The sequence below is a fragment of the Pituophis catenifer genome, unplaced genomic scaffold, assembly GCF_029215685.1.
Source record: "Pituophis catenifer annectens isolate HBS135680 unplaced genomic scaffold, rPitCat1.0.hap2 SCAF_5, whole genome shotgun sequence".
Taxonomy (NCBI): Eukaryota; Metazoa; Chordata; class Lepidosauria; order Squamata; family Colubridae; genus Pituophis; species Pituophis catenifer.
Window position 1 is genome coordinate 31,940,881 of NW_027256885.1, and position 11,961 is coordinate 31,952,841.

At 41.8% G+C, this 11,961-nt stretch overlaps 1 protein-coding gene across 1 annotated transcript; it reads right to left on the minus strand.

The window, feature by feature from the left end:
- Window positions 1-303: 303 nt before the first annotated feature.
- On the minus strand, window positions 304-8,783 carry LOC139317643 (vomeronasal type-2 receptor 26-like). The gene is made up of 3 exons (XM_070944728.1): window positions 8,169-8,783; window positions 2,910-3,036; window positions 304-1,205 (listed from the first exon to the last, which is right to left on the minus strand). The coding sequence occupies exons 1-3, from the start codon at window positions 8,781-8,783 to the stop codon at window positions 304-306; spliced, it is 1,644 nt and encodes a 547-aa protein (XP_070800829.1).
- Between the last annotated feature and the right edge of the window lie 3,178 nt (window positions 8,784-11,961).

Below are 11,961 nucleotides of genomic sequence, written 5' to 3' on the forward strand. Positions count from 1 at the left end.
GCCAAGCTCCCACCCAATCAGTTCACACTCCCACTGGCAATTAAAAGGAAGAAACAGCTGCGATCACACACATTGCTCCTAGAAGCACGAAGCCAAGAACACCAGCCTGAAGATGACTAATGAGACTTCGTCGAAATGTTGCCAAGACACCTCCAATTTTACGCGGGCGAAAACCCGAATAACCAAAGACCTACATATATATATATATATATATTGGTAATCACTAGAACAATTAGTTCTAGTTTTAGTACCACTTTACAAAGAAGGAAACTTGTAATGTTGTTAATACATATGGTATATTCTTTAGTTCTTTATTCTTATCAGCTGATCTCTCTTATTCAGTTCTGGTTTTATCAATATAATATAGCTTTTGGGAAGAAACATACAAATTAGTAATCCGGCACTGGAAGCCAAAATGGAGAAGATTTCCACAGCCAATATGTATTTTCCCTTTGCACTCAAGTATGTGGGGACAAAGGTTAGCCAAACAGAACAAAACATCAGCATACTGAAGGTGATAAACTTGGCTTCGTTAAATGTATCTGGCAAATTTCTGGCAAAGAAAGCTACAGTGAAGCTCAGGAGTGCCAAGAAACTCATAAAGCTGAGGACACAGTAAAACATGACCATTGAGCCTTCATTACATTCTAGTAGAATTTCTTCAGCTAAAGAATGCATATCAAAATCTGGGAATGGGGGAGTGATTATCAACCACATGGTACAAATAATGAGTTGGACAAAGGAGCATAAAAAAACAATGGAAGTAGCCAGGGTTTTTTTCATATACTTCCTCATTTGGGAATCAGGCTTAGTGGCCTTAAAAGCTAGAACTACTATGATGGTTTTGGCCAAGACACAAGATACAGCAAAAGTAAAGATGATGCCAAAGGCACTTTGTCGGAAAAGACATGCCAACTTTCTGGGCTGGCCAATGAACAGTAAAGCACAAAGGAACGAGAGCATGAGAGAAATAAGGAGAGCATAAGTGAGATTCCTGTTATTGGCTTTGACAATGGGAGTGCCTTGATGTTTAATGAATATCACAAGCATCAATGTTGTAATTAAAAAAAGACAGAGTGCAAGAATGGTCAAACCAAACCCTAAAGGTTCTCTGTAAGAGAGATAAGTGATTTTTTTCAGAAGACATCCATCTTTAGCATGGTTTGGAAATTGTCCTTCTAGGCACTGAACACAGTCATCCATGTCTGGAAGAGAAAATATAAATCAATAATGTAATTCATTTCAAACATCCTGTCAACTCTGAAACTGGGATGACTGAGGCCATCTTGTTGCCACAATGTGCTGAGGGATAGGGAGAGGAGACTAGAGATAGCTGGGGTTTGTAGCCAAAACAGAATAGTTTCCCCTGAGAACCAAGGACATTCCCACAGGTGGCTGAAAAGAAAAGGAGTGAAGTTTCCTAGCAACTGGACAGCACCTTGATTGGACTATATGACTGATTGTATGGGAAAGGCGGGAAAACTTTACTTTTAATTAGGTGACAACCATAGGAGCCTTTAGAGTCTATTTTCATCAGTCTGTGCCAATATCAAAAATTCAATAAACCTGTTCTTTGAGGAACATGCTTGCCTGGGAGTTCTGTTTGCTATGGGTGTATTACTTGGAGCCCTGACCCATCATTCTGTAATGACACAACTATGAAGAGGGTTAATTGATTAAAATTTTAAAGGAACACTTCCACTTCACAACGTGTTCTTTAGTCCATCTTAGTACAAACATTATCTAATAATCCAGATCTTACACTATCCATGAAAAATGGTGAGTAAATTTATATTGAATGTTATACCTTCTTCAACAGTACAGGCTGGGATTATCTAGACTCTGTATGTGTTTCCATCTTGTGAAGGACCAACTACTGTCTCCATTAATTGAAAGGAGACAATCTTTGCAAGCTCTTTGCAAGTCAGGTTCTGATAGGTTCTGGAGAACCGGTAGCAGAAATTTTGAGTAGTTTGGAGAACCGGCAAGTACCACCTCTGGCTGGCCCCGGAGTGGGGTGGGAATGGAGATTTTGAAATATCCTTCCCCCAGGAGTGGAGAGGGAATGGAGATTTTGCAGTATCCTTCCCCTGCCATGCCCAACAAGCCACGCCCAACAAGACACACCACACCCAACAAGCTACGCCCACAGAACCGGTAGTAAAAAAAAAAATTGGATTTCATCACTGTCTTAATTCCATTGTTAGCAACAGTTACTTCCACCCAGTATAGTCCAGTAAGCTTTCTTTGGCTCCGGTTCAATTCTTTATTTCTCTGGCAATAAAAATATTGTTCTGTACATTGCTGAAAGGGGACCTCAGTCCCTTTCATCCCACAGAATAAAGGGAGTAGTGGAATGTACATACTGGGTGGGCCAAATGGTTTGGTTCTGGGTGGAAAAAATGGTCTTGCACAATCAGGCCTTCAGAAAAGATATAAATATTCCAAACATAATGTTTAAGGATTCAATACTTAGTGTTTTGTTCTCCTCTTTCTGTTCTTGCTCTTTCACAAACCTGAAATAATCTCAAAAGTCATACTACAAAACACAAAACTGAGCTGTTAATATGATGCTAATGGATTACATACATCATTGTAAATGCAAAGGAAGAGTGGTGCGGTGGCCTAGAGGTTTAGCTCTCGCCTCACAATCATGAGGCTGTGAGTTTGATCCTAGGTAGAGGCAGATATTTCTCTCTCTCTGGGCACAATGAGACTATATCTGCTGAAAAAACACTGCATTGGCAACAGGAAGGACATCCGGCCAGTAAACACTCAGCTCCATTCAGTCCAGACTCCACCCCATAAGGGATTATGGGGTCATTAAAAGAAGATGATTGTAAATGCAAAGGAACTGCCTAGGTCAAATATCAAAACATCTGAAAAATCTAGGTTTGTTTTTTCCTCACCCTTCTGAGTTGAAATCTTTCCTTCTGGATATGGAAGGCAATCATAACAGCAAAAGGGCTTCCCCTCCTTCTTCCTCTTATAGAATCCTTGATGGCAGTTATCGTTACAAACTGAAATAGGTTGAGTCTTAATGTAAAAGAAAGAATATCAAGTTATCATATCAATAAATATGTCTAGGGAGTTTGAAACAAAATTGATTAATAATAATAATAATAATAATAATAATAATAATAATAATAATAATAATAATAATAATAATAATAATTTTATTTCTATACCGCCCTTCTCCCGAAGGACTCAGGGCGGTGTACAGCCTATTTAAAAACACAGACAAAACAACAATATAAAATTTAAAATAATTAAATAAAGTGGCTCAGATTTAAAACCCCAATAAATTTAAATACCCCAATTTAAAACTTTTGTGTTGATAGTCTGGCCTGGCAGAACAGCAGGGTCTTTAAAGCGCAGCGAAACACCCGGAGGTCGGAGATCTTACGAATTTCCGGGGGCAGTTCGTTCCACAGGGCTGGGGCTCCCACAGAGAAGGCCCTCCCCCTGGGCGTCGCCAGCCGACATAACTTGGCTGATGGCACCCTGAGGAGACCCTCTCTGTGGGAACGGACTGGTCGGTGGGAGGCTATTGGTGGCAGAAGACGGTCTCAGAGGTACCCGGGTCCTATGCCATGGAGCGCTTTAAAGGTGGTGACCAACACCTTGAATCGCACCCAGAAGACCACTGGGAGCCAGTGCAGCTTGCGCAGGAGGGGTGTCACATGGGCACAACGGGTTGCGCCCATAACCACCCGCGCGGCCGCATTCTGGACCAGTTGGAACCTCCGAGTGCTCTTCAAGGGGAGCCCCATGTAGAGAGCATTACAATAGTCCAACCGGGAAGTAACAAGGGCATGAGTGACCGTGCGCAGGGCGTCCCGATCCAGAAAGGGCTGCAACTGGCGAATCAGGTGAACCTGATAAAAGGCCCCCCTGGCCACGGCTGTCATATGCTCTTCTAAAGACAGCCGCGCGTCCAGGAGGACACCCAGATTGCGAGCCCTCTCTGTGGGGGGCAAAGATTCACCCCCAATAGTCAGCGATGGCACCTGCTGACTATATCGGGGCGCCGGAAGCCACAGCCACTCGGTCTTGGAGGGGTTGAGTCTGAGCCTGTTCCTCCCCATCCAGACCCGCACGGCCTCCAGGCAGCGAGACATCACATCAAGGGCATCGTTGGGGTGGTCTGGGGTGGAGATGTACAGCTGAGTATCATCAGCGTACAGATGGCACTTCACCCCAAAACCACGGATGATCTCACCCAGCGGCTTCACATAAATGTTGAACAGGAGGGGCGAGAGGACCGACCCTTGTGGCACTCCCCATGCGAGACGCCTCATGGTCGACCTCTGTCCCCCTGCCAACACGAACTGCGACCGGTCGGAGAGGAAGGAGGAGAACCACCGCAAAATGGTGCCCCCTATTCCTAACCCCCTCAACCGCTGCAGCATGATACCATGTTCGATGGTATCAAAAGCCGCTGAGAGCTCTAATAGGACTAGGACAGAGGAGCAACCCCTGTCCCGAGCCCTCCAGAGATCATCCACCAACGCGACCAATGCCGTTTCTGTGCTGTGCCCCTGCCTGAAGCCCGACTGGTACGGGTCTAGATAGATAGCTTAATCCAGGTGCCGGGGAAGTTGTCGTGCCACCACGCTCTCAACAACCTTCGCCACAAAATGAAGGTTGGAGACTGGACGATAGTTGGCTAATTCAGCCGGGTCCAGGGAAGGCTTCTTGAGGAGGGGCCTCACTACCGCCTCTTTCAAGGCGGCAGGAAAGGCACCCTCACTCAAAGAAGCACCTATAATCCCCTGGAGCCAGCCTCGTGTAACCTCCCTGGAGGCCAGTACCAACCAGGAGGGACACGGGTCCAATAAACACGTGGCGGCACTAATCTTACCCAGAACCCTGTCCACATCCTCGGGAGTCACAGGATCAAACTCCTCCCAGATAACATTCTCAAGACCTGCCCCGGTCTCCTCCCGTGGTCTCATCCAATCGGAGTCCAAGCCATCCCGAATCCGAGCGACTTTATCGTGCAGGAATTGCACAAAATCCTCAGCACGACCCTGCAAGGGATCTTCCCGCACTCCCCCCCGAAGAAGGGAGTGGGTCACCCTAAACAGGGCGGCTGGGCGGTTCTCTGCAGATGCGATAAGAGCGGAAAAATGGTTAGATTTTTATCGCCACTAGGTAGGTCTTGATATAAGACCTCACCTGTGTCCGGTCGGAATCGGATTGACTAGTCCTCCAAATGCTCTCTAGGCGTCTTTTCCGACGCTTCATCTCTCTCAGCTCCTCAGAGAACCAAGGAGCTAATTGAGATCGGCATCGGGTCAGAGGCCGCAAAGGCACGACGCGGTCCAAAGCTCCAGCGGCCGCCCTTTCCCAGGCGGCCACCAGCTCTTCAGTCGAGTCGTGTGTTAGAGTCTCAGGAAACGGCCCAAGCTCTGTCAGGAACCTTTCGGGATCCATCAGGCGCCCAGGACGGAACCATCTGGTCGGTTCCGTCTCCCTGCGGTGGGGGGAGGTGGTAGGAAAGTCTAGTTGAAGGAGTGAATGATCTGTCCATGACAAGGGTTTAATATCTAGGTCCCCTCTACCAAGATCATTCAACCACTGACCAGAGATAAAAATCAGGTCCAGAGTGTGTCCCCCTATGTGAGTGGGGCCTTGAACTAACTGGGTCAGGTCCAAGGCCGTCATGGAAGCCATGAACTCCCGAGCCACCTCTGACGCCTCACCTGTGGATGGGAGGTTGAAATCCCCCATGACAATCAGTCTGGGGGTATCGACCGCCACCCCGGCAATGACGTTGAGTAGCTCGGGCAGGGTCGCTGCCACGTGGCAGGGAGCCAGGTACGTAGTCAGCAAACCCATCTGCACCTCACGGCCCCACTTCACACAAAGGGACTCACATCCGGCTATCTGAGGAACAGTGATCTCCCTCAGACAAAGACTCTCCCTAATGATCACTGCCACTCCCCCACCCCTCCCCTGGGCCCTTGGCTGATGAAATGCACGGAAACCTGGCGGGCACATCTCTACGAGGGGGACCCCCCCTCTTGGCCCAACCAGGTCTCCGTAATACCTGCCAGGTCTGCACCCCCCTCCAAAATAAGATCACAGATGAGGGGGGCCTTATTAACCACCGACCTGGCATTGCATAGCATCAGCCGCAGACCCTGGGCCTGACTTGATCTTCTTAGGAAAAATGTTAAGTTATGCTCTTTATACATTTTTTTTAGAGTTGCTACAATAATATTTAATTGAGATAACTGTAAAAAATTGTCTATCTATTTCAGAGATTTTCTTGATGTTTCTATGATTACCCTAAAGTCCAAAAGCACTTCTGTACTTTCTTAATGTTGCCTGTATAGACATATCTCCTCTTTAATTGTCTTGAAGTCTTTACATTTAGCTTTTGTTATTGATCTTGGATGTCGGTTATTTTTTAATTAGTTGGCATACATTTTATTGGGCTGAACTAATTAACCAAAGAAAGAAATAGACATGCATAGAACAGAATCAATGAATTAATATAATTTAAAATGTAGAAATCATAATGCACCTAATATCTATCTATCTATCTATCTATCTATCTATCTATCTATCTATCTATCTATCTATCTATCTATCTATAAAGGACTGGGGAATTGTTTCAAACACAACAATTCCATTATTTTCCAATATTGTTCAAAAGCCATTAACCTTTTCTCTTTATAAAAGTCAAAACTAAACTAAATGTTAACAGATAAATAGCAATACTCCTTTACTGCAAAACTGGTGTATATTTTTCTTTCAGCGGTTGTATGATTACTGTTTTAGTCAACTCTCATGCCCTCCATAAGGGATAATTCTAGTGAATTAGGCAGTTGCTTAACTTCTCTATAATGCTGATATAATGCTTCAGGAAATTGAAACATCCTTACATGATTGAACCTGTTTGGCCATGCAATGCTATTGTCATTAATGGAGAATATACTCTTTGAAGAAGCATATGGATCAATCTTTCCAACTTTTGCTTTTAAGAAAGATTGATTTGGGAATGTTATCCAGTTGATAATATCAAATCCCGCTATTCTTTCTCCATTTTGGTCAAAGGAAATTTGCTCTCCAGCACTGTTGTTGAATGATACTTTTCGTAGAAGGTGATGAAGCTAAGATCAAATTGGGGAAAACATTTTTAAACAACACAGTCCATGGAAAAACCTCTCTCTACAGACCTGATCCCTGGCACCCAAAAGTTTGGGGGCCACTGTTCTAAGTTATTTGTTACTCCTATAATTTATATTTTTGCATATAAAACTATGATAAGACATTTTCCATTTGTGATGTAGAATAGAAAAAACAGAATAACAGAGTTGAAAGGGTCTTTGCAGATCTTATAGTTCAACCCCCTGATCAAGCAGAAGAGACCCTCTACCATTTCAGACAAACTGTCCAGTCTCTTCTTAAAAGCCTCACGTGATGGAGCATCCACAACTTCTGAAGGCAAGCCTGTTCACAAATTGTTCCATTGGTCGTTCCACTGTTTAATGTTTTTCACTGTTAGAATTTTTTTACTTAGATTTAGGCAGTGGTGAAATCCTACAAGGTCTACTACCGGTTCACTACACACGCGCAGGTGCACTTCAGGCGCTATCACGCACCGCTGAAAAAGAAGGCTTAAGAAGCCTTTTCTAAGGTAAGTAGAACAATGGGGAGGGAAACAGCTGTGCCACATGATTTAGATTCGCTAGAAAGCCAGATTTCCTGCTTTCTAGTGAATATAAATGGCATGACACATCTGATCGTCGTAAATACTGGTTCGTCTGAACTGGTAGTATTTTTTTACTACCGGTTCGCCTGAACCCGTAGCTTTTATTACTACCAGTTTGCCTGAACTGGTCTGAACCGGTAGCATTTCACCCCTGGATTTAGGTTGCTTCTCTCTCCTTGATTACTTTCCATACATTGCTTCTTGTCTTGCCTTCTGGGGCTTTGAAATATAGCCAGATTTCCTGCTTTTTAGCAAATATAAATTGCGTGGCACAGCTGATTGTCAGAGATAATGATTTGTCTGAACCAGTAGCATTTTGTCTTGCCTTCTGGGGCTTTGAAAAATAGTTTGACTCCCTCTTCTTCATGGCAGCCCCTCAAATATAGAAACATTGCTATCATCCTGTTCTGTATATACAGTACATATAAGGTATATACTGTACCTGCCAAGAGTATTGATTGAGAAGTTTCTTTCTCTGCCCCTTTACCATTATTTTTTGCTTGAATTTCAAGAAATGTTTTTGCTTGAATTTCAAAGAATGTATGTGATGCAGAGCATGTGCTATAGCGTAGACTGCATTGTTCATGCTATAGCTGTGAGCAGTCATCTTCACTTTGAAGAGGGAACCAGGAAGAGCCTCCAGTTTTTCAAACCCAGTGCAGGTTTTCTCTGACAGGTTTTCTGAGAAAAAACATTCAAACACACTTTCCCAGAAGCTCTGGATAAAACCATCTTCTTTTTCTGAGATAGGGTTTCTGGTCTGAAGAAACTCTTGGAATCCTGACACTTTCTTTGAGTGGACTGCCAAGGGTATAGCACCTTGAAGGAAGTCTATGCTCCAGCTACTTTGGAAAGCAAAGGAAGTGAAATCCATTTGGGCCATCATAATCCAGACTTTATCACCTGGCTTTGAAGACATATCCAAATATACTGAACCTGCTATCAGGAGTCTTAAAACTGGCATTGTCTGTATTTCTCCATGTATGAGCAAAACATTGGAAGTATTTCTCATAATGATCTTGTAAGTTGCAAGACCTTCTTCTATAAGTTTCTGCATTTCCCCAGTAAATCCTTGTTTGGGGAGTCTTTGTATGAAATCAAAACAAATGCTCCTCTCTGAGAAAAAGGGAAGGACATTCTGCACAAATCTTTCCCCATTGTCATCATCAAGATAAAGCACCCCAATCCATGTCCACCTGAAATGCAGAAGTAAGTGAAGAATCCCATTATATTGATGAGTGCTTTTTGGGAACATCTGTTGGACAAAGCCAGCTTGGCTTCTGTAATGCAGTACTGGAGCAGATCCATATGTAACCTTTTAAAAAATAAACACAGAATTTTTAAAAATTATGTCATAACATCTATCGGTAAATATATTTGACCACCACAATTTAAAAATATGTTGAGGCTCTAGAAAGAGTGCAGAGAAGAGCAAAAAAGATGATTAGGGGACTGGAGGCTAAAACATATGAAGAAAGTTTGAAGGAACTGGGTATGTCTAGTTTAATGAAAAGAAGGACTAGGGGAGACATGATAGCAGTGTTCCAATATTTAAAGGACTGCCACAAAGAAGAGGGAGTCAAGCATTTGAAGGCAGGACAAGAAGCAACGGGTGGAAACTGATCAAGGAGAGAAGCAATCTAGAACTAAGGAGAAATTAATCAGTGGAACAGCTTGTCTTAAAAGGTTGTGTGTGCTCTATCACTGGAATTGTTTAAGAAGAGATTAGACAACCATTTGTCTGAAATGTGTAGGGTATCCTGCCTAAGCAGGAGGTGGATTAGAAAACCTCGAAGGTTCCTTCAATCTCTTTTATTCTGTTCTGTTCTGTTCTGTTCTGTTCTGTTAGAAACCCAATTTAACCTGTCTTCAGTTGTGAAAGATAATCCTTACAATGCTTTATAACAACATAAAATCTAAACACACTATTATCCCATATTAGCTTCTGGAAACTAAGAGTCTTTTAAATCAAATTATGAATAGTCAAGGATAAAAATATATTATTCTCAATTTTGGAATATTTTGGACATACTTTCTGTAAACAAAATGGTGGACACAATGCAAATTTTGATCAAGGCAAAAATATTTTAGTCTCTATAATTGGAGGAATTCTAATGTTCAAATATGAAGGATGAAAGTCAACATACTGTATAGTCTCAACTCTTAAAAAGTCACACAGTTTTCCCCTTATTTTAATCATGCCAATAAGGGAAGCATCAGAAGTATAGATGTTCCTTAACTGTGGGATCTTGTAGACACCAAGGATGGTGGCCATATGGAGGCAGACATTTGAATTAGGACCCCCAATGACTGCAACTGCATTGTTTCTACTATCACACTTGTAGTTTGGAATGAACCTCTTTTGGGTGGAGAGAAGTTCCATTGAGGCAAGATAAGTCCAGCTTGCACTGAAATGGCTGTTATAGATCTGGAATCCCAGAGTGATGTTTGGCAAAATATGTGAGTTTTCATTTATTTCTTTTACAGCAAATACCAGTGCCAGGATATGCTGGTAATGCTGAATCAATACCCTACAAAAAGTATATAAGACATAACCATATGCTTCAACATGTTATGTTTTCTCAATATAGCAATACTTGTATTAAATATATATCAAACAAATGATTCTGCATTTGAGATCGATTATGTATAGCTCTTACGATGGGAAGAGAAAATACACTCCTGTAAGGTATCATTTCTTGAAATTTGTATGTGAATTTAATTTGGAGCTTCTAGTCAGCATGCACACAATAATTTTGTTACATGTTTTGGGAAATCTGCATCTGCCTGCATTTGGTAAATTTAATTTAATTTAATTTATTGAATTTCTATGCCACCCAACTCCCAAGGGACTCTGGGTGGTAAAGGCAAACCATTCATACATTTGTATTAAGATTATAAATGATACTCCTTCGTTCATTCACAGGGCTGACTAGAAAGTTGTGCATGATGCTAAAACCCAGTCTTCTAATTCATTCACCAACCTAAGCTCCAGAGCACTGTTATAGTTAGATTCATATGATCTATTCCATTTAAAAAGGCTAGCATAGCATCTTCATGGCCATCAGGTTTATGAGGGCACATATTCCCAGGAGCTCAGAATGTTGGATTCAGTATGTGTTATTGCATGGATATAACACCCATCCACTTACCCATCTACACATAGACATGCAGACACACAGACACATGAATGTGCTAAGAAGATATTTTGAGAGGAAGGAGAAGCAGGAAAAGATCCTTTTTTAAAAAATCAAGGATTGGGAATAATTAACTTCTGTTTATGACTCAAGACATAAACAAGTTTCCAGAATTGTTCACTTCCAGTTCAGAATTCTGTTCCCATCAATTTGCCCACTACTAAAAAATATAGTTCGCCAGTTCCGAAAAGTTGGTCATTTTCCCTAATGTGCGGAAAAAATCTATTACAATAGCTATACATTCAATTCAGCAGATGTGATTTTGGGAGCCGAAGCAAATGATTACAAAATAATATTGCTGCTGAAAAGAGTGTATCATAAAAAAAAAAAAATAAATAAACCAGGTAACATATATCTTCATAAGGGCTGCAGCTCTTGTTTGCAAATACACTCTGAATAAATATAATCAGAAAACATGTATTGCTTTTGTTGGAGAAACAAAACCTTGTAAGCACACAACAGTCTTTAAGATATTACAAAATACAGCTTGAGCTGTCCAGCCTCAAAAACCACAGAGGAGGACACAAATATTAGGAAGAACAGAATGTATGGCTTCTATTAATAAAGAATCATGTTACTATTATGCTTCTTTGCTAAAACTAGAATGAGGTCACATTACAAATGATATGAATCAGAAATAAAAGTTCATCTATCAAGCAACTTGCTCAGATAGAAAGTCAGGAGAGATACCCATTGTGATTCAATAATATCCCAGATTCTTACGGAATATCATCAAAGTACTCTGGATATGGTATTTTTTCATAGGATAAGGCATGTGAAAGCACATTACTCTGAGAAGTAATGCTCGCAATGTTAAATTCTCCAAAATGGTAATATTTGTGAAGAATTGGAAGAAGCACCCGAGTGGCACATTTATCAACAGGGCATTTGCTAGCCGTATGAGGCAACAAAGCAAATGCAAACATAATTATCACCAACATCTTGTTTGTTGATTTAAAAAATGACGGAGAAGATCTTAGTGTCACATTTTGATTTAACAGACTATTTTTGCAGAAAGCTGTCCTGAAAAACCAAGCC